Source organism: Leptopilina heterotoma, unplaced genomic scaffold, assembly GCF_015476425.1.
Source record: "Leptopilina heterotoma isolate Lh14 unplaced genomic scaffold, ASM1547642v1 Lhet_98, whole genome shotgun sequence".
Taxonomy (NCBI): Eukaryota; Metazoa; Arthropoda; class Insecta; order Hymenoptera; family Figitidae; genus Leptopilina; species Leptopilina heterotoma.
The window spans coordinates 574,621-598,561 of record NW_025111204.1 but is presented as its reverse complement, the minus strand read 5'-3'; the positions used below and the strand labels follow the sequence as shown (position 1 = coordinate 598,561).

At 28.1% G+C, this 23,941-nt stretch overlaps 1 protein-coding gene and 1 long non-coding RNA gene across 3 annotated transcripts in view; both read left to right on the top strand.

Annotated features, from left to right (window-relative positions):
• Positions 1–23,941, top strand: part of LOC122512392 — a 209,786-nt gene that overhangs the window by 124,005 nt on the left and 61,840 nt on the right. The gene's annotated exons all lie outside the window — the stretch shown is intronic.
• On the top strand, positions 8,929–9,866 carry LOC122512391. Its single transcript, XM_043628182.1, has 3 exons — positions 8,929–9,065; positions 9,209–9,614; positions 9,696–9,866. The coding sequence occupies exons 1-3, from the start codon at positions 9,029–9,031 to the stop codon at positions 9,730–9,732; spliced, it is 480 nt and encodes a 159-aa protein (XP_043484117.1). The 5' UTR covers positions 8,929–9,028; the 3' UTR covers positions 9,733–9,866.

Here is a 23,941-nt window from a genome sequence, read left to right as displayed (position 1 = left end):
TTTGTGACAATAATCGCGATAGAACGTAATTAGTGGAGAGAACAGTTATCGCAACAGTTATCATATTACAGCAAAGACAAATTACATAAGAGGAGAAAGAGAATTGAATCTAATAGATTGGAGTTGACCCTTTGCTGAATCGGTTCGTCGAACCTGAAGAGTAAGCCATCGCGCTCGATACACCCACCGGTCAATTACATGTTACAACGAAACAATCCAAGGAGGAATTCCGTTACGCGTCACAAGCGCACATGAAGGCAATATAAAAATCTCTCCTTGTAACGTTTACCACACAGAGTTATATATATATATATAAAAGAGAACAACAAAATAACATTTGTGCGCAAAAGTCTATTTACCAATGAAGGTACACTAGAATCTATAAGCAAACTCTTTCGTGCGCACGCACATATCCTCCTGAGAAACAATTAATTCTTGATTCTCTCTCGAGGGGCTTCTCATGTATATATATATATTCTTTAGCAGAAATGAATCGGCAGCGGAAGTTGCATCATCAAGGATGAAGAGGAGAAAAAAATTTTTTTTTTCATTATAAGTAAGAGGAGTTTCAAAAGTAATGTTTTAATTTTGTTGCTTTTGCCGCATAAAAAATTTTAATTTGCGTAACTGGCAATTAAGGGAAATTAGGTAGCAAGTAACCTTGCCGCAAGATTGCTGCAAGCTTCAAATGTCCCACTCGCAGGACGTAGTTACTTTACGTCAAAATTTAGGTCAATTTTGACCTTTATTTTAGCCTAAAGTCAAAGGTGACCTAAGGGCCCTCATATAGGGACCGTTACATTACTTCCTCCGTAAGGGCCGTTAAGTTATGTCAAAATTTAGGTCAAATTTGACCTATTTTTTATCTACACCTCAATAGTGTTTGGTGCAATCCCTCTAGTTTTTGTAAACAATTAGTAAAATATACTTCGAAGATATAAAAAAATTTACTTCGAAAATAGTAAAAGTTGCCAGAAATTTCTGACATAGATCATTTACTTCATAAATAATAAAAGTTACTCCACATTTTTCCAGTGAGAATATTCAACGAAATAATAAAAAATTAACAGTACTTCACTTACCCATTTTTCATTATCAAGTATATAGTGAATATTACAGAACGTAGTGACCCAATTTTTGTTAAAATAAGGAAGCGGACTTACGTACCTGTAACATAAAAAAATGACGATTATTAAAAAAGTGGAAATTTTTGAGTTGAATTATATAATAATAATAATGATAATAAGACGAAGGAATTCAATATATGCAAATGTAATAACAGTTAAAAAAAAATTTCTGAAATTTGCATTTGAAACGGAGTGACAGTAATGGCTGAGGCATGGTTTGAGGTTAACACACAGTCTTGCAGAAGTGTTTACAGAAGTGAATACAGGGGCCAAAAACTTCTTCACAGCGCGACTGCCTTACAATCAAAACTTTCCAGATTTAGTTTGCAATAGTCGGAAAGTGAGTTGGAGCGTAAATAATTATAACCCACTTAAATCTTATCCAATGCGAAAGAAAGAAAGAAAAAGAGAGATAGATAGATAGATAAATGGAGATAGACTGTATAATTGTATATAGATAGTGCGAGAAACTTTTTCATCAACTTTTCACTATATATCGATTATTTCATAGTTTGTTTGTCTATTTATAATCTTATATCCCACAATTTTCAGTCGAAATGATTTTTTTATTCGAAAGAAATAATTTCTTTACTATTTAATTAAAATATATAAATTTTAATTAATTTAATTAATTAATTTTAACTGATTTCAATATTCAGGGTGTTTGCTATTTTCGTTCAACAAAGTTCTCGGCTTTGTCCTAATTTTTCCCGGTTTTTTTTTCTCATTAAATTTAAATTTATTTGATTTCGAACATAAATAAATCCACGAATGGCTTTATATTTTAAAAATAAAATTATAATTACGGTGACTAACTTCTCTTGATTATTATCGAAAAATTTAAATAAATTTTAAAAGAATTTAATTATTTTTAATAGAATGTAAATAAATTTCAATAATTTGTTTATAAAAATTCAATTATCTTGAAACTATAGAATTGAAAATTTTTTTAAATCTTATTATTCAGAATTTTCAAAAAAACTTTGCAAAAATCCAATTTTATTACAAAATTTTAAGTGTGTATCTTTTTTTAAATTATTTTTAGTTGAATTTAACAAAATTCTATTAATTCGATAATTTTTTTGAAATTTATTTACATACTTGAACTTTGCTTGAAGTCCGTAAAAGTGCGTTTTTTTAAAAAAGGTCAGTAATTTAATTCAAAAAGAATGAAAAGTTCGTAAATTGTACAATGCAATTTGGATAATTTTAGAGAAATTACAAATTATTGCAGAAATTCAATTATTTTCAAAAGTAATAAAATTCTTCGCAGTAATTCAATTCTGTTGAATTTTTTTTTAAATTCTCGTCAAAATTTTAATTATCCTTAGAAATAATTAAATTCTTCTCCAAAATTCAATTATTTTCAAAAATTTTAATAAAATTTTTGCCAAAATTTCAATTATTTTCAAAAATTTTTATCAATTCAATGATTTTCAATAACTTCTGTTTTCATAAAATATTCCGAAAGAATTCTATTATTTAAAAAAAAAATTATTAAAATTCTACACAAACTTTTAATTATTTAAAAAAAAAATGATAAAAATTTCACATGAATTTCATTATTAACAAATTTTTTTATAAATTTCTTCGTAATCATTGAATTATTTTTATAAATAATAAAATTTTTACGGGGATTCCATTATTTTCGTAAATAATAAAATTCTTTTTATGAATTTAATTATTTTTATAAATAATGAAACTCATCAATAATTGAATTTTGAAAAGGTCTCAGATTAAAATTTTTGAAAATTTGAATTTTTCATATTTTTAACTAACAATTCTGTGGAATTAATTTTTTTTTAAAAGCTTTAATTGCTGGTTTTTTAAAAATTATTTAAAGTTTTTATTTTTTAATACATATTTAATTGAAGAATTTAGGAATAATTGAAATTTTGTAAAATTGAATTGTAAACAAATGAATTTGAAAATTCTTAAAGAACTTTTTCAAAAATGATTAAAAGTAATGGATTTATAGATGATGTTTAGTTAAAAACACGAAAAAAAATTTTATTTTGGAAAAGTTACAAATTATTTGCAGAAATTCAATTATTTTTAAGAGTACAAATAATATTCTTAGCAAAAATTAAATATTGTTCAAAATTAATGAAATTCTTCTTAGGGATTCAATTATTTTCACATATATAATAAAACAGAATGCAGAATTTCAATTATTTTTAATACAATTTTAATCGAATTTCGCGAAAAATGTTATTATTCTTAAAAATTTTATTAAAATTCGTTGATAGAATTCAATTATTTGAAAATTTGTTGATATCGATTCTTCATGGGAATTGAATTTTAAGGAACATTCAATTATTCAATAAATTATTTATTTTCATTTTATTTGTATTTAATTAATTGAATTCTAGTAGAGTTTTCTAGTAAAAATTGATTTAAAAATTAATTTCAGTTAATAATTGAATATTAAAAGCTATATAGCGTGAATTTTTAAAAATAATTGAATTTTAAAATTAATTTTTTCGAAAATTATTAAAAATAATCGGTTTAAAGAAGAATTTTAGTTAAAAATTTTTGTAAATAATTAAATAATTAAATAATTTAATTTATAGTTTTAAATAAAATGTTCTCTTATTTGTCTCGGACTTATATTTTTGTCTGTAATTGATCCGTAATTTTTCATTTTTTTTTTATAAATATCTATAAAAATTGAAATAAACAATGATTTTTTAAATAAATTAAAATAATAAAACTTTTTTTAAATTGGTGAAGAAATTCCCGGTTTGTCATAAAATTCCTGGCTTATTCCCGTGTTTTCCCTGGTCAAATTAAATTCCCGGCTATTTTCCAGATTTTCCGGTTATAGTAGACTGTTTATTAATTATATCTTTTTATTAATTTAATATGGGGTGGCTTATTTTTTGAATCTGACTTTAAATTTTTAAAGTTCTTTTATTTTTTTTTGCAAATGATTTCTTTTTAATCGTATAATTAATATGACCATCTATATGTAAATAATAAATAAAAATAAGAGATTTGAAAAAAATGAAGTCCTCAGTTTGAATTTTCTCGAAGACGTTCGCGACGCGATGTATGTGCATATAAATGAATTATAAAGAGTGAGCAGCGGCAGCGGCGGCGGCTGCAGCAGCAAGTGGTTTCACGTGAACATACATTTTGAACGTGGGGAAAAACGCGCAAGGACGACAAGGACATGTGGAGCCAATGCTTGAAGTCATATTTTACGGAACAAATCGTACGTCGTCAAGCGCGGATTCCCGCGCCGCAACGGTGCAATACTTTACGAATGCGGAATAGTTTAACGCTTTGGCAAAAAATAAAAGCGGTAGAAATTTTATTTTATTTTTTTTTTCAAAGTGAGTATATATATGCGCGTGCGATATGTGTGCGCCTCCTGCGTGCCACAGCTAATGGCTCCCGCTCGACAAGCATCACACTGTGAGATAAGTCGTAAATATAATCAGCGGCTTTTTAAATGTTGTTAGACACACGCCTATTCGTTAAATTGCCCTCTCATGAAAGAGAGAGAGAGAGAGAAAGAGAGTGAGAGAAGAAAAAAAAAGTTCGGCGAACCCACGTGTATGCGTGCGATCAAGATTTTTCGCGGTTCCTTCAATTTCAATCATTTCTTTCGTCTAGTCATGAATCGCAAAGTTATATCTTCCACTAGCACGCGTTAAAAGAAGCCGGAAGAGACACTCCCTTTTCGGCGGCAGAATTCATTTGCAATATTATTAATCTTTCAACCTTTTTGATCTTCGCCTTTTTTCTCATTTCCCGTATTTAAGTTTGCGAGAAATGAGGAAATTATGACTGAGTTAATAAATTTCAGACAGCTATTGAATTTCTATTTTGGGAGCCAACCTTATACTCCCTAACATATAATAGCTGATTCATACCTTCTTCTTTTAAGTACAAAAAAATTGTTTCGTTACTGTAATTCTTGTATTTTTTTAAAATAAGTTCAGAACAATGCATTTTTCTTGTTTATTGATAAGAAAATCTTTATTTTTTGATATCTTAATGAATAGGGTCACAAAATTTTTAAAAACTCTTTTTTTTTAATAGGTTTAGAACAATGCATGTTCCTTGTTTCTTAATAAACAAATCTTTATTCTTTGATATCTTAATGAATAGGGTCAGAAAAAATTTTAAAAACCGAAAAATAACCAAAAAGGTCCGTAAATTTGATAAAAGTCCGTAAAAGTTAGTTTTTTTTGAAAAAATGGCAGTAAAGTCCGTAATTTGGTTAAAAAAGTACGAAAAATTCGTAAATTGTACGATCGTATTCTGCACAGTTCATGGAAAAAAATTAAATTTTAGAGAAGTTATAAAAATGATTACAGAAATTTAATTATTTTCATAAATAATAAAAATTTCACAAGAATTCAAATATTTATAAATTTTTTATAAACTTCTTCGCAACAATTTCATTATTTTCACAAATAATAAAATTTTGTATAGAGATTCAATTCTTTCCATAAATAATAAAACTCTTTTTAGAAATTGAATTATTTTCATTAATAAAGAAAATCATCGCAAAATTTCAATTATTTTTAATAAATTTTTAATCGAATTCCTTGAGAAATGTAATTATTCTTAAAAATTTTATTAAAATTCATCGAAAGATTTCAATTATTTAAAATGTTTTTGATAAAATTCTTTATGAGATTTCAATTTTAGGAAACATTTAATTATTCAATAAATTATTTAAATTTTTATTTAAATAATTGAATTTTCATAGAAGTTTTTAATAAAAATTGATTTAAATATCAGTTTTAGTTAAAATTTCAGATAAGGGGCATTTAATTATTTTCATAAATAATAAAAATTTCACTGGAATTCAATTATTTATAAATTTTTTACTTTCTTTGCAATATTTCAATTATTTTCATCAATAATAACATTCTTTTAAAAAATTGAAATTGAAGTTAAAAAATTTTTCAAATAAAAATCTTTTAAAATTTAAATTTTTCTTACTTTTAACTGTTATTTTGTTTTGAAAAAGTTTAATGGAATTTTTTTAAAATTATTTCATATTTTTATTTTCTAATATATATTTAATTGAAGAATTTGCGAATAATCGAAATTTCATCTAAAATTGAGTTGTAAACAAATAGATTTGTAAATTCTTAAAAAGAACTTTAAAAAAAAATTATTAAAAATAATTTATTTAAAGAAGAATTTTAGTTAATAATTCTAAAAAATATTAATATAATTAAAGTGATGATAATGATTTTGATGTTTTCGAATAATTTTACAATTAATGAAATTCGCTAGTAAGTAATACAACATTTTTTATGAGTATTTAATAATTTTTAAAGTGAATCAGAATATTCTTTAATCTTTAGTGATTACTGTCAGGGAAAAAGTCAAAATTTTGTCTGAAAATCCGGTAAAAATCATGGAAAAACAAAAGCTTCATTTACAGTTTTTTTGGTCCATAAAGTCCGTATTTTTAAATACTTTCACTATTTCGAGCCCTGCATACATCACTTGACTTTGGTGCGTGAACTCCGCAGGGAGTAAATTCAAAGGTGTAAAATTTCCACCTCCCGTAGATTTCACTCCTGCTTTAACTTCCTTTCCCATTTTTCTCCTTTTTTTTTGAAAAGTTGAATCGATAACTTCTCTTTTTTTAAGAAATATTCCATTTTACATAAGTAATGGTGTGTTAAACAATTTATCAAGAAGCTTAATTCTTTTTTTTCTTTTCCATGTTTTTAATTACGAAACGTGTCGTAACCACTTCATCCTTAGAGGCAATTATATCGTGTCATACATTTAAGATACACTTGTTAATGCGAAATTCCAACAACAATTTTCAGTTATAAAATTGGCCTTATGGACTTACAGAGTAGGACGAGTTCGATTCATAATTTCCTGAATCATGATTGAAAACTAGTACCGTGATATCTCTGCTAGATCATATATAGATCGATCATCCATGTTACGAAAGATAGAAAAGGGGTGGGGGAGAGTAGAGAGAGTGTGAGTGTATGTAGAACCTGTATTACTTGATGGTGGAAGAATCGCGAGCGGAAATAATCAGGGGTGGCGCACCCCAACCACTGTGGGCGTGGAGACTGGAAAATGAAAATTAATCGCGAGTCTGCAGACTACTCGTTTCCAAAGTAGCCACACAATTTTCTATATGCGAGCAGGGGAAAAAAAGAGAGAGAAAAATAAATAACTCGCTTTATTAACGTAAAACCATATCGATAATTTCAAGTTCAACTGAGGTCAAGAATTTCAAATATTCTTTTCTTTACTAAAATAATTAACAAAAAATGAAGAAATGATTATATTTTCTGTATTTCAATTTTTTTACTATTTTAGAAAAATGGAAATATTTTAGTATGTCAAGCAACGGATGTTAAGTGATACTTTAGTAACTCGTTAAACTGTTTGTTAAATACATTTACTAAGCAACAGTTGTTTAGAAATAGTTCCTAAGTATCTACTCGTTACCAACTGTTGCTGAGTAACAGATTCTATTAGTACTCCGATGTTGCGATTTATACAATTAACTATTGCTGAGTACCGTTGCTATAGACAATAATTTCTTTGTTCAGCAACGATTGCTACATAATTTTTTATTCTTTTAATTTTAAATTTAAAAAAATGCTAGCAAACATTGCTAAACAAAATTTTTACTATAATTACTATTTTGATTATGTATTTACTACACTGAAAAAAAAATTTATTTGATTCACATAACCGATTACTTGACTATTATCAATTAAATATTTAATTGGATCAAATAATATTTATTGAAGTCAATTAAATGGTATTTGAACTAACAATTTCAGTATTTGAAGCAAATACCATTTAATTGACTCCAATAAATATTATTTGATTCAAGTAAATATTTTATTGATAATAGTCCATTAATCGGTTATTTGAATCAAATAAATTTTTTTTTTCAAATAATTTTTTTTTTTCATATATTAACTGTTGCTCATAGTATAATTGCTAGACAAAAATCTCGTTTAGCAACGATTTTTAGTAATAGATTAATTACAACAGTTGTTAAAAAACTACTCAGTAATTATTTACAAGCAAATTTATTTGCTATCAAAAATAAAATAAATTAAAAAATAAAAAAAAATTTTAAATAAAATAAAATTTTATGAAGAGTTTTAGATCAAAAAGAATTTTGTCTAGCAACCGTTGCTTAAAAAAGAGATTTTTGTCCAGCAATGGACATAGTTCAATTAAAATTTTTATTATCAAACTTTTTGAAGAAGCAATTTTTTTAGCCATCGTTGTTAAATAAAAAGAATTTAGTCTAGCAACGTTGCTAGAGAAAATTATTTTTATTCAGCAACGATTGCTAAAAAATTGTTTCTACAAAAATTCAATAGTTTTGTAGTAACAAATGTTAACATTTTGAGTTATGTCAAGAGTTGATAAGGAACAATTAAATAAAAATCGAATCAAAAATTTTCTTGCATAGCAACAGTTTCTAGATAAAATTTTTTTATAGCAAGTTCCAGTGATTTTTAACTGAATCAAATTCAGAGAGTGAATAAATAAATTAATAAATATTAAAATTGAATAATTATGAATAAATATTTATTGAATAAATATTAATGGTATTCTGTTGAGGAAAATTTTCTCTTTTACTGAATTCAACCTACTTTGCATTTGAATTATATTTTTATTATAAAGATAAAAAGAACAAGTTTTTTTTATCTATTCTTTCCTCATTTCTTACGTTAAGGACATTATTTTTATCAAAGTATTGATTATTTTTACTGTAAACGGTTTTTGTAGGTATATAATACAATTTTCGTTTATTTGTCAAACCATTTCTTCTTTCGTTATTTTGAGTGTATATTTTTTAATTTTATTACTTTTTTTTATATTGAATTAAAAACAATTTTTCAAATTATTTAAACATCTAAAGTTTAAAAATGAAATTGTCCATAATTGTCGCCTCTTCACTGGTTTGTGAGTATATAATTCATTTGCTCATTCTGCTTTTATTACTTGACATTCATACAAAGTCTCTTTAAAAATTGCACATTTTGCGGAAATGTTTTTGATATACATAATATAAACTCTTGTTATATCGTTTTGAAACGTTATTACAGATTTCTCGGTATGTGTTTTCACTCAGGAATTTATAGGACCTTTAGAGAATGTTCTCAAAGAAAAATTAAATCTGTCTGCTGAAGATTTCATGAAAAAGTGTCAATCAAAATCGTTAATTATTGTTGATAAATTAATGGCAAGTCGTAGTGGGGCTAAAATTATTGGCAATGCCTTAGCAAACGATATTCTTCATCGTGTACAATCATCGACAATGCCCAATGAACAAACTTGGAAGAGAGTTGTTAAAGAACGTTGCTCTACAAATTCGGTGCTTAAAGTTTTGTCCCTATTGAGTGTCGACACTGTAAATTTATGTTTGGATGACGGTGAAAAATTATCTGGTGATAAAAGAATCGATTTTGGTCGTGCACTTACCAGGGGATATTGTGTTGCGGCAAAAAAATTGTAAGTCTCGACAAATTGAATTATCAAAAATAATTGTTGGAAAATAATTTTGATACTAATTTTCTATTATAATTTTTGCAGAGCCAAGGAGAAGAGCAAAGCTCAACATCCAAAATGAATTCATAATTTTTATTGATTATAAATTATAATAAATACTGAGAATACCTTGTTAATTTTATTATTTAATAATTTCTATATTTCAACTATATGCGGTTTGTATAGAAAACCAAAATAAATAAAAATGAAACAAAATAGATGAAGTAAAATTAAATAAAAAATGTTTTGTTTTGTATATTTTATATTTTATCAAAAATTGGAATTGAGAATATGTAATCGAACGATTGTGTAAAAGTAACGAAGAGAGTAGTTTAGTATTGTGAAAGAAGAAAAACACTGAACAGCAAAAGTTTCGTGGAAGAAAGTCGACTTTATTGTATAATAATAAAGTATCGTGAGAAAATCGGAGACAATTCAAAAAAAAAAAATATCACGACGACAAGTTTACTTTTATCATTATTTATTACAATTTATTTTGATACATCATTTTCACTTTTCTATGATGGACATAGCATTATTTATTATTGTAATTCATCATCATGTGGTCACTCACATATGTAGTAACTCAACTCTTCTCTCGCTAATTTTGTATAGGGCCTTCTCATTCTTTGATGAATCGAAGGTGTGATGTACTATATATATTATATACATACATTATATATTTTTATACATGTATATATTTATGTATATACATATATATATTTATAAAATGTATGTAGTATACATTATCCTCGATGCTCATCATTCCTATCAGATATGATAAGAATATAATCAACAATTCAATAGCATTGCGTGCACGTCTACCAACTATCAATCTTTATTACACCATGTATTATATTCGTTTCTCAAAACTCAAATATCAATTCACTCTGGCACCTTAAAAACATCAATTTATCTTCAATTTTTCCCTCCATATTTCATTATTGTGTTAACGATGCGCCTCTTGTAATGCCTGCAAATTATTTCTTCGAAATTTTAAATGCATACATTGAAAATATAAAGTTTATTAAAAAGGATGAATTTTTATTTTTACAATGCAAAATTCAGTTTTACTTTAATATTTATACTGTTCTCTAAATTTCAATTATTATTATTATTATTATTATTATTATTATTATTATTATTATTTTATTGTTATTACTATTTTTATAATTATTATTAATATAATTATTGTTATTATTAGCCAATATTATTATTCAACAATAATAATTAATTTTCGGTTACATTATGCAAGACGAAAGTTAATTGCAAGTTGGGAGACGAACAACAAAAGTTGTTCAAAAGAAAATTCTTGCAAACTGGTCTGCAGTTGAAGGGCAGTATAGTTTTTTTGAAAGAAGGGTTATTGGATAAGTCTGGGGGGTAAAACCTTTACTGCCTCGCAGCCCGTAAAGTACTCAAAAACAGTGCGCAAACCGATTCGTCCGAGAGCGAGTTTCTTTTTCCACGATATTTTTACGACACCTGCCAGTCTCTCAGTCAGAGGTGAAATCGATTTTGTACGGAATTGGTGATATGGTTTATAGGCTTATTATTCCAAACCCCCACATTTATATATATTCATGCATTATACATATGCAACATTTTAAAATTATTCTCTAATTCAAATTTTCACCGTATATTCTCTCTAAAATTTGAACTAGTGACTGACATTTTGCTTTTGGATTAGTAAATTTTACTAACAAATAGTCATTTCTACTAAATTAGTAAAATTTACTGATTCGAAAGCAAAAAGTCAGGTATTAATTCAAATTAGTGTCCAGGCGTCCAGTCTGACGATTTCTGACGATAATGGTCGTCAGCAACAGCAGTGGATAAAAAAACACTAGAAAAACATTATTTTATTCAAATAATCAACGTCCCTAAAAACCTCTAAGAACATATTTGGTTTTTAAAAATTCCCTTCTTCCTTTCCCGGAGCATTAAGGGGTTAAATAAAAAATTATTTGATTTAAATAAATATTTATTTGATTATAGAAAAGTAATCGGTTATTTGAATCACATAAATTAATTTTTAATATAAAATTGTAGCGAGCGTCTTAGTAGAAAATAGGAAAACTTGCTGAACCCTTGATAAAGTTTTATAAAACAAAAAAAAACTTTCACACTGGGTGAAAAAATTTCTTTCACGAGTTTCAGATAATTTTATGTTGAGAAATTTATTTCTTAAAAAAATGTACGACACTTGTTAGTGATCCAAAACGAAAAAGAACACTTTTTTTTTATAATGCAAGCGGTTTCGAAATTGGATTTTTTGAATTTAAGGGGAATTTTTTGGACTTTGCTACCTGACAATGCATGTATATATATGCGTACATACGGGGTCGAAGTCAAAGGGTTTGCGAGTAGCAGGCTGGCACATTTCACACGTGTCAATCGGTTCAAGATTTACTGTCGTTCGGTCTTAGGTATATAGAGGTGTACGTTCCTTAGTTCGCTTGCTTGTCTTTTCCCTCTTTTGCTTCGTAAATCATTCCCGCGTATATTTCTCAAATACCTTTTTGAACAACGAATACGACGCAGAAAAAAAAGAAAAATTCGTTCGGACCCATATACGACCTATTGGCCTTTAGCACATTTTTTTAAAAAAATATGCTCTTGTTTTTTTTCTCTTTCTCTCTCTCTCTCTCTCTCCCTCGAAAAAAGGAAATTTTTACCTTATTCAAACTTCAAAAATTGCATTTTTAAATTAAAAATAATGTATTCGATCATTTTTTTGTTATGAAATGAACAAAAAGAATTTCAACTGATTGGGAAAAAAGGGGAAATATAAAAAAAAGATGTATTTTTTCAAAGGTAAAAAATATTAGGAAAAAGATTTTCTATCGTTTCAAAAATGCTTTGTTCTAGTATATACGCTTTTGAATGAGGAATATTTGTGTCCAAAACGGAAAGTTAACTGGAAACCAAATCGTTCATCCGGAAGCTTCGTTTGTCGAACGAGCGAGAGGAGCGCTTGCATTATTCATAACTAATTCCGGAATATACTGAACTTGATGCGGAGACTTTATTCTTTAAACTCTCCGCTCAAAATCTTTAATTTTGTAGGGTAGGAATACACTAAATTTATTTTTATTTCAACGCTTTTAAAGGGGTAACTTAACTTCAGACTATAAATTAAAAAAAGTGAATACTATTATTTCTCATAAAAAAATCATTAAACACTAAACTGTTAATTTAAATGTTTGGTAAAGTATGGTAACAGCTAAAACTAATTTTTGTAAAATGTAGTTTTTCTGCTATTAATAATTTTTTACTGGTAAAAGTTTACTAACAATCGTTCTTCGCCACTAAAAAGAGAAAAGTAGAAAAGTAAAAGGAAGGAGACAATAAGAGAACTCAATTCTTGTCTGATAAATCATGATCTACTCCTGCGCGTATATATGCGTATAAAGAAAAGAAATCCGATTACAAGAGCTTAGAACCGTTGACTCGTTAAAAAATTTATATTCATGTTTTACATTCATTCGACATATCAGTTCTGAAGATTATAATTTGTATTTTACAATCACGAAGGCCCCCAAAATAAGAAACCAATTTATATTTTTATCCACTAGGGAAATTTCTTATCCTAATAATTTTATTATTGTTTTAATAGATAGGATAAAAGAAGAGTAAGGCAAAAAATTTTTTTTGTCGATAAATAGCAATGATTAGTACTGGTAGAGGAAAAAAAGTGGTTATTGGAAAGGGGGAATAAAAAAAAAGTATGTCAAGGAGTACGCGAGAGCGATTCGCTATTATGGAATCTCTGTCTCTCATGGGGATAAAAGATTGACGAACAACTGACATATTGGTGCAATAAGGCTTGTTGACTTTAGTCGCAATCCTCTTTGTCGGTATTTTGCTAACTTTAGCGAAAGATTATTTTATTTCCAGAAAAGAAAACTGAGACTGCTTTTTTCTTCTTCGTCTCTCTCTCTAATTTTACTTCCTTTAACTCCCCATACATAAACGCAGGCAAGTCAGAAAGTGAGTGAGCTCCTAATAGCTAATAGCATTTTCTTCGCGACTGTCAGGCCTGCCAGTGCCAGGAGAGCGTGGGACATCGAGTGAAGTAAAACAGCGCAAGAAACGCGACCGACGGCAATCGTAAAATAAATCACATCTTTGATCTATATTAGGCTGGGCGCGGTTTCTTCCTTCCTTCCTTCCTCCCATCCATCCACCGAGCTTTCGTTTCAAGGTGTTCAAAGATCCCATTAAAAAAGCAAACTTTTCTCGCCATAAGACTCAAAGTGCCACGAATGTTGCTATGTAGAAACGAATTTCAATCACGTTTTTTGACTTTGATGATGTTCTTGATTTACGGTTTCTTGGCGGTTCGAAAAGAGGAAATAAGGTATTTAAATTAAAAATGGAACCGTTTAGAAATTAATTGTACCATTGATTGACTGCTTTTGCATTTTATTTAAGTTCTTGAAGTTAGCGTCGAAAACTATCATTTTCAGATTTTAGGTATAATGTCCTTCGTCCTTTATCTCATAGAGGATGAAGTTCCTTTAAAAAACCAGTGAACTTTTTAACCTAGAAACTAAAACTTTTTGATCTACAATAAAAAACTTTAATTCTTGCAGCCTTTTCGAACGGTTGTTGACAACTTTAGGGAGCAGCGTATAAAAAGAGATAGAGAGAAAGAGAATTTTGAGCGAAAATCGGAAGAATGATCTGGACATAATATGGACAAGTCATAAGGCAGGAGGTCTGTGAAGTTGAAGACGACTCAAGTCGTTATCTACGGCAAAGCAATCGCCGCGGTGGAAACTCGACACGGGCACATTCACTAATGCCAACCCTAGGTCCAGGACCAATTAATACGTGTCCATTCAAAACGCGAGCGAGCCCATTGCATGCGACCGCACACCCGGTGGATCCGTTCACCACGTGTGTTGTGTGCCTGTGTACGTATACATGGCGTATAGTAGTGAAAAGGGTAGTCCACTATGAGCATAAGCAAGTAGCCCACGACAATAAGCAGGGAAACGTTTTATTAATTGACGAGATCTGTCAGTGTCTCCCTCGGTTGCCATATTAAATGCCCCCGACTACTGCTGACTGAAACTGAGCTGGTATGTGTAGCATACATACTGGTTTATACGTAAATTCTATCTAGTATGTATATCCACACTAGCTAGTATGTATGTACACACTAGCTCAGTTTCAGTCATACATACGTACACAGGATCCGTAACGCTATTTGTGGGAGAAGGAGAGAGAGAGGGAGAGAGAGAAATAGACAATGAGAGATAGAGAGAAAGAGAGATGTAGCGTGCTCAAGGGAGAGGCTCTCTTAAGTCGAGTATTATGTTTCCATGGCGAGGAACCTGAAGAAGCACCCGAGTTTCTTGTAAAAGGCCTTACCTACCCACGAAGACGATTCTGATGGACTTGACCACCTTTAAACACACGGAACTTAGACAGAGTCGCGAACATTTATTTCCCCGTTTACATGATTTTCCGTAACGAACCTACTTATGAGAGCGGAATAGTTCTTGTGTACGGTTGGCGTCTAAACTTGAACCACATCTGCAAAGAGAAGTATCTATTAAGATGTTTTGACATAGTCACTTCCAAGATGACTTGGTAGTCGCTTTTTAGTCATGTTTAAAATATCTTAGTTTAAGATGTTAGAAGTTTCTTCATAACAAAGCTTTACACATTTTTTAAATATAATATTAGAAAAAGTACACAGAAAAATTATTCATAAACCGTTTTCTTTCTTTTTTTTTCTTAAAACCTACCGCAAAACATCTTAGAAATGACTACGAAAACATCTTAAATTAAGATACATCTTATTGCAGTAACTTTATTTATCTTATATGTTAGTCAATTACCACTTTGGCACATCTTGTACACTTAACAAGCATTTTATCACAAAGTATCATAAATATTTATGATGTCAAAAACATCTTAATTTAAGATATTTAAACTTAAATGCAAAGCTTCTTATGATGCCAAAAACATCCTAATTTTAAAGATAATTTAAGAAGCTTAAACGCTAAACAACTTATGATGCCAGAAACATCTTAATTTCAGATATTTTAGGAAACTTCAACACTAAACATTGTATGATGCCAGAAATATCTTAATTGCAGATATTTTAAGAAACTTCAACGCAAGAAATATCTTCATTTAAGATACTTTAAGAAACTTTGTATCTTACTTTTATAAGATGAAAGAAACATTCTAAATACTGTGTTGTTTTTAAAAATTATAACATTTATTTTCGCAATAGTTTTTACAACACCTAATTGGCCCAAAATTGCACCAATCTTTAGATCTTTAGAGTACGTCAATATTGACCCCAAAATTAATGATCCAAGCTTGGCAATATGTCAATATTGCCCCGATTTCGAGGTCAATATTGCATGATTGCAGTATTTCAACTACAGAATTCATTTCCAGAGAAAAAAATCCAACAGTCCTTAGATTATTTATGGATGAATCCTCGGATGAATCTTGATAACTGTACTATCATAGCACAAACTGATTATAAATTAGTTTAGAAGCATTTGTCATTTGTAGAAACATCAATCAACTGAATCTAAATTAAACAAAACACATTGTCTCTGTCAAAAATAAAATTCTCTGAAAAATAATTTTGACACTTGTCATCCAAAGGTGATTACCAAACAACAATGGATGATCAACGATCTAAAAAGAGGAATGAAGTCAAAAGTTCGATTTCTTTTGAACGGTTTTTTTCTCTCTCAAGTGTCAGGCATACGGATCTTCCTCCTAACTTGTTAGGCAAACATTCTTTATGTACACCGTTCCCAAAAGTATATATATATAGAGACGTGTAATAATCTAACATCCATCATCATCATCATCGTCATCATCATCATCCACAGTGTGCGGTATTTACTTGAGCGCATAAACTCATCTGATTCGAGATATTACATTGACTGTACAAGGATTTAGTCCTTGTTTTCGTTGACGTGACTATGAACTAGGGATATGATGACTCGTTCTTCCTCTATATAGTACTATATAATCACAAACATGTGAACGAGTCAGTGTTGGTGCCAATATAACGGAATCGAATGGAATACCGAGTGCAGTATAACTAATGCGTTTACGATGTCCATCGGACAGTACATCAAAGCTGACTTCGAATTGACCGAGTTAAATATATATAGAACTGTTCCGTCAAATCCCTTGTCTCTCGTGTTCTTCCGTGTGTTAATAATCTTGTAAAATCATTAAACACCTTGTAGAAAATTTTAAATGGGGATTAAGTGCAGTAAAAAAGGGAGATTTTTTGTTTTTGTTGAGGTGCTAATGGGGAAAACTGTTTAGAGCCTGGAATGTTTGTTATACTACGCTTCTGGACTAATTTCCTGTTTCACTTTACTTCCTTCCACTACCACTTCTTCTACTAATAATTGCTAATAATAATAACTAATAAATACTACTACTTTATACTATTTCAACAACTACTTTTACTACTTCTATGACTAGGTACTATTTTTAGTCTTTAAAGTTTATTATTTAATTTTTATCCCTATTCGGTCATAAATTCCAAATTTGGTGCCAGATTCAAAAACTTAAGAAGATGAATCTCTTTAAAAAGACATAGAGACCAAAAATTTAAAATGTGAACCATCGATTGAATCTAACTTTCAAGCGATTATGGATCACTTTTTAAATTTTTGGTCAGGGTTTTTAGTTTTTACATTTTTAGTTCGGGTTTGTTTATTTAAATTAAAATTTCATCTCAGAGATACAAAATTCAAAATGGAGATTTCAATATGGCTGCCCAATATGGCGGGAAAAATTTAAAAATCTCACATTTACAAAATTTAAAATTATGGATAAAATATAACAATCAAAAAATAACGATATTAGTTTTTATTGAAACACATAAATTTAAAAAATACGACCGCATTGGGTAAAAATGTACGAATACAAATTTTGAATTCTTTAATCCTAATATTAACTTTTAATTTAGAAAGATTTTTTTTCAGTCGATTTTGGTTAAAAAAACTTTTTTTTCCAAGACTGATACTATTAAAATATTATTTATTTGAAATCTCCATTAAACTTTTAAATGTAAAAAAAATTTTAACAGTAAAAAAATCATCTTTTTTTAAAAATAAAGCTAAAACTACGAAATTGCAATAAAAGAAAGATTATAACAAGACCATTTTTAACCAATTGCATCGTTGGTGGCTCTCGTTATAAAAGAAAATTTTTTTATGGAGAGAGAGAGAGAGAAAGAGGGAGAAAAATAGAGAGAAAGAGAGAGGGAAAAAAAGAGAGAGAAGGAGATAGAAAGAGAGAAATAGTGAGAGAGGAATCGCCGAAAAATCGCGCACAGTAGGTGCTGCAAAGTTAGTATAAGTACCATAGCGCGCCAGTGAATGAGTGAAATTATGGTGATGATAATGATGGTCGTAAGTAATACCAAAGTCGCACGATGAAAAAAGTCCTTGACCCTTTTTACGAGTTCCGCGTATAATTAAAAAGGACCGACAGAAAAAAAAAACGCACCGCACTGCTAAAGAATGGAAGTTTGAAAGTACTACGCGCTCGTCCACTCAAATTTGTCGACTGAAGCGAACATAATTAAATTATACGTCAATTAGGAATATACTTATATTATAAATTACCTTTCGAATGTATATATTCAAGAAATCATTTCATCTCCGATTGAATTAATTAATAATTGAGTAAGTCTATTTTTTAATGGAAAATATTATTATTATTATCAATAAAATTTATAGCTAAAATAATAATAATAATAATAATAATAATAACTAAATAAATAAAATAATATAAAGATTATGACTAAAAATAAATAAGCCTTTTTGTGTAGATGATAAGATTAATTAAAAATTTGTCAAATTAATTATACATAACACTTTTCGTGGGAGTAGGAAGGGGGATTTGCTGAAAATGTTCTAAAATGAATTTAAATATATTTTGTCATATACAATATGGAAGTTTACAGTTTAATTTGAGCAATATCTTGAATAGATATATATATATATATTTGAACCGGAAATGAAGATCCGATTAAGAAATTAAAAGGGGGGTGCATACGTAAAGTGCCAATGGAATATCTCAGCACGAGCAGGGAACAGCAGGAGGGCAAAAGTTCGCATTTCGAGCAGGTGAGATCACGCCCACACCTGCAGACGCTTCACCTTAAGGGCCATTGCCATCGCGTATTGGGTACTTCATATAAATGTATAACGAGTGGCTCCTGTGTAAAATAAAGCACAAGCGCATTGAATTCGTAATACTGCTTACGCATTTTGCCACGGCAAATAAATATTATGCAAAATTCACCGGTGTATTATATACATATAGTCAGTGCAGAGATAAGATACCAGAAACATATAAATAGTATTTTTTAATCGAACCCTAAAGAATAATGAAAGTATTTTTAAGGACGAATTTTTTTTTTAAATAAATAATTCCTTTAGATGGCTATTCAAAAACTGCGTAGGACTTTTTTTTTGAAACTGTAACCCCCTCCCCCCTTAATTCATCCTTGAAACTATTTTTAACCCTTTCGTGTCCCCGGAAAAACCAGCAAATGGATTATTATTTGGAAACTTATTACTCCAGGGATTTTGGGGTCTGATTACGAATTTGAAGTCATATTTTTAAAATTCAAAATGGCGGATCCAATATGGCGGCCTTTTCAAAATTTCTTAAATTTACATAAAACTTGTTACTCGGGGGTTTTCGGAGTCGCTAATTACAAATTTTATTTTGAAAATTTAAAATGTCGACCCCGAAAGACCTCGAGTAACAACTTTAAAGCAAATTTGAGAAATTTCCGCCTTACGTGAAAAGTAAATTTAAAATATTTTTTGAAATTTTGTTTTAATAAAAATGACTTTTTAACAAAAAAAAAAAAAAAAAATTCAAATGAAGAAAGTTTAAATTATACCGAAAATAAAATTACTCAGTTTGCTTGAATAAATTTTTTTAATTAATTTCCCAACTTGAAAATAGAAAAATTTAGAATTGGATTAACTTTTGATTTGACTGTCTATCCAAATTTCTTCTTTTATAAATAATTATGAAAATCGAGAAGAGAAAAAAACTTTCTCTGTACATTGAACCGGAATAGATTATTTACTTGAAGTAAATTCCGTTAAAAAAAAGAAAAGAAAAGAAAATGAAAACTAAGAAAAGTTATTGTGAATTAAAGTTTCATAAACAGTATACAAGTCGGTTGAGTAATTCCGCAAGGTCCATTGCACTGGAGTTTCAATGTAATTAACTCGCCTTCCGGATAGAATCTTGCGTTTAATTAAAATGTAACTTCACTCTGCGCACGCGGTTTGAAATTAAAATTCGTTTTTTGTATTTTCTTTTTTTTTCCCACCTTATTCCATTCATTCATTCTAATCGATTTTTATTGAAAATCCCGCGTGCACAAAAAAAGGAATATATAGAAATTAATAATTAAAATACTCAACTAAATTCCGCTAATCAATTTTTCTAAAGGAGGGGGGGTCTCTCGTTTTTTGAAAAAAAAAGTTTCACTTTGATATAATCAATTCAGAAAATATTCAATTACTTTATTTTTCAAACAAATTGACGAAAGTAGTTATTTTTTAGTTTTCTTTTTTTTCTGCAAAAATTGCAACTCAATTAAAGTGTCAAGCATTTCCTTTTTTGAAAATTAATTAAATTTGCCCACGTCGAAAAATTGCATGGAAATTCTGCAAGTTTTATATTTTAATATTATTTTAACATTTTTATTATGATAAGTGTCTAAATAATAAGCTTTGTTGCAATTTATTTGCAAAACTTGAGTAAAATACGCATTTTGCAAAAAAATTGCAACAAAACTTATTATTAGACTCTAATCATAATAGAAATGTTAAAATATTTTTAAAATAAAAAACATAAAGAATTTCCCTGATTTTCAGACAAATTTTTGAATTTTTCCCTGACCCTAAAGAATATTCTGATTCACTCTAAAAATTATTAGATACTTAAACAACTATTCTATTACATTTAATTACAAATTTTTTTAATTGTAAAATTATTCGAAAACATCAATAAATTCCCAAGAATTCAACTATTTTTTTAAATAATAAAATTCTTTACAGGACTTCAATTATTTAAAAAAAAATTTAATAAAAATTCGTTGTAAGAATTCAATTATTCTCCTAAATAATAAATCTTTCCCTAGGATTTAAATTATTTTTAATAGAATTTTAAATGCATTCTTCGAAAAATGTAATTATTTTCAAAAATTGTTTGCAAGAATTCAATTAGATTTCACAAATAATGAAATTCTTCGCCGAAATTCAAATTTTTTCAAAATCTGATATTTTAATAAAATTTCTTAAAAGAATTCAATTATTTAAAAAAAATTTAATAAAATGCGTTCCAAGAATTCAATTATTTTCATAAATAATACAATTCTTTATAGGATTTCAATTATTTAAAAAAAAATTTAATAAAAATTCGTTGTAAGAATTCAATTAAAATAATAAAATTTTCCCTAAGGATTTAAATGATTTTTAATACAATTTTAAATGAATCCCTCGAAAAATGTAATTATATTCAAAAATTGTTTGCAAGAATTCAATTACATTTCAGAAATAATGATATTCTTCTCTGAAATTAAAATTTTTTCAAAATCTGCTTTTTTAATAAAATTTTTGAAAAGAATTCAATTATTTAAAAAAAATGTAATAAAATGCGTTCCAAGATTTTAATTATTTTTATAAATAATACAATTCTTTATAGAATTTCAATTATTTAAAAAAAAATAATAAAAATTCGTTGTAAGAATTCAATTATTTTCATAAATAATAAAAATTTTCATAGGATTTTAATTATTTTTAATATAATTTTAAGTAAATTCTTCGAAAAATTTATGCTATAATGCTTTGAATATTCAATTATTATGCAAAATTTTAACTGAAATTCATTTTTAAATCAATTTTTATTCGAAATTTCTGTGAGAATTCAATTATTTAAATGCAAAAATAAATATTTTATTGAAAAAATGAATATCTTTTTCAAAATTTGTTTACTTTTTAAAATAATTGAATTTCTGCAATCATTAGTATAATTGCTTCTAAATTCAATTTTTTCCAGTACTTTAATAAAAATTTCTGACTTTTCCCTGACTTGTGTCAACCCTGGAAATGTTAAAAATATTTAACATTTCTTTTTTTATTTTTAAAATAAAAAACTTGCAGAATTTCCATGGAAATTCCACGGAAATTTCATGGAATTTTCAGGGGGTACTTTCATGGAATTTTTCGACGTGGATGAAAAGTAATAACTTCCTTTTGTCGTTCTTTGTTGTTTTTGCTTTTAAATATAGAAAATGATAATAAACGTGAGAAAAATTATTATGTGAAATACGTGTAATGTTCGAGTTACTTTATGGATATTTCCTTTCATCCATATGAACTGAAGAATCGACTTTTAGTTTTTTTTATCGTTATGTGGATGTGTATATATATGTCGAGGTAAGATTTAGAGGATATTTGCTCTCTGGCGAACCACGACCTACATTCAGTGTGTCGGCAAGCAAAACTCCTCTTTGGTATTTACAACACGGTCAACCTATAGAGAACAGACATGTTCGATGGTATACATGTATCTATATGATGTAGCTCTAGCCGCGCGTATAGCGTGATCCCTTCAAAGCAGAGGCTACGGCTGAAACTATAATTGAAGGGTTCACGTCCAGGATTTTAATTTGTTTTCGTGAATGCCCCGTCATTACACGGCGATAAACTACCACATCTGATAACCCCGTGTCTCGCAATCAGACACAACACAAAACACAAAAGAAGGAATGAAAAAAAAAGAAACTAATAGTCCTAGGCGTGTCGCGGAAATGAATAAGGGACTAGTCAAGCCATTTCCGATTCTCTAGATGGGAGACACTGTAATTTTACATTTATTTTCATATTTTTCTAATTGACGGCCATATCCTTCCTCTAAATTGCCATATTATTGTCGACAGACCGATAAATCGGTCCTTTTTTTCAGGATAAAATGAAATGTGTCAAAGAAAGAGGAAAATTAGATTGAAAGATTGGATGATAAATATATAAATGATGGGGATTCTGTTTTCGATGTCAGAAAGTCCGAATTGAAATTGACCGAAAATGACCGAATGTCATCAAAAAATTAGAGATTTAGAGATTTACGTCTAATTAGTGGTAGAAGTCAGTTTTTGTCAGACATAAATGTTGACTCTTACTCTCAAAATATGAATTATTAAAAATGTTTATCAATTTCAATTATTGACTGACTTTTTGCTTTTGAATTAGTAAAGTTTGCTAAATAAATAGTAATTTCTACTGATTTATTAGTGAAATTTACTAATTCAAAAGCAAAATGTTAGCCACTAATTCAAATTAGTAAACATTTTTACTAATTTAAATTTAGAGAGTAGGTATTTTTAATATAAGTTGAAAATTAATCAATTTTTATTAAATCAAGTTTAAGTTTTCGTATATTAACTATAATTAATTTACATAAACTCCAATTAACTTGAAGTTACATTAAAATAAGTTCAAGTCACAGATAACTGAAATAATTTTTAATTGACTCGCAAGTTAACTTGAAGTTAGCCCCAAATTAACAGAAAATTATTCAAGTTTACTTTTACTTAAATTAACTAAAGTTGATATAAGTTTATTTCAACCACTGATACTTAGAATTAGATTTTGTATTTTTTTTAGTAAAAATAAAGAAAATTTGTCACAACTTAAAACTGGTAGTTTATAAAAAAAAATTTTTATGGAAGTAGAAAGAGACAACTTTAGTCAGACTTATTTTTTTCGCTGTCTTGTATGTTTGTAGCACAGTAGTCGACGGCAGTTGGAGTCAGACAGTCGATTTTTTCGAAAATTAAAAAAATTTTTTTTTTGATTTTTTTTTGTAACTTTTGACAAAATTAAAATTTTACAAAATCCATGCCCTTAATTGTACAGGGGGTTGTAAGGAACTCATTAAAACAAAAACCATTAAAAAATAATAAAATTTGTGAAAGAAGAAGCATTTTTTATAAGTTTATGGTATAACATTATAAACCATAAATTTACAAAAAAATGCTTCTTCTTTCACAAATTATATTATTTTTTCATAGTTTTTGTTTTAATGAGTTCCTCACAACCCCCTGTACAATTAAGGGCATGGATTTTGTGAAATTTTAATTTTAATTTTTTGTAAATTTTATTATTTTCTAATGGTTTTTGTTTTAATGAGTTCCTTACAACCCCCTGTTCAATTAAGGGCATGGATTTTGTAAAATTTTAATTTTG

Excerpts from the sequence above, each read along its gene's own strand:
- LOC122512391 (XM_043628182.1), top strand. The coding sequence starts at position 9,029 with ATGAAATTGTCCATAATTGTCGCCTCTTCACTGGTTT. Across the intron at positions 9,066-9,208 it reads TGTCGCCTCTTCACTGGTTT|ATTTCTCGGTATGTGTTTTC; the intron begins GTGAGTATATAA and ends ACGTTATTACAG. Across the intron at positions 9,615-9,695 it reads TGTGTTGCGGCAAAAAAATT|AGCCAAGGAGAAGAGCAAAG; the intron begins GTAAGTCTCGAC and ends TAATTTTTGCAG.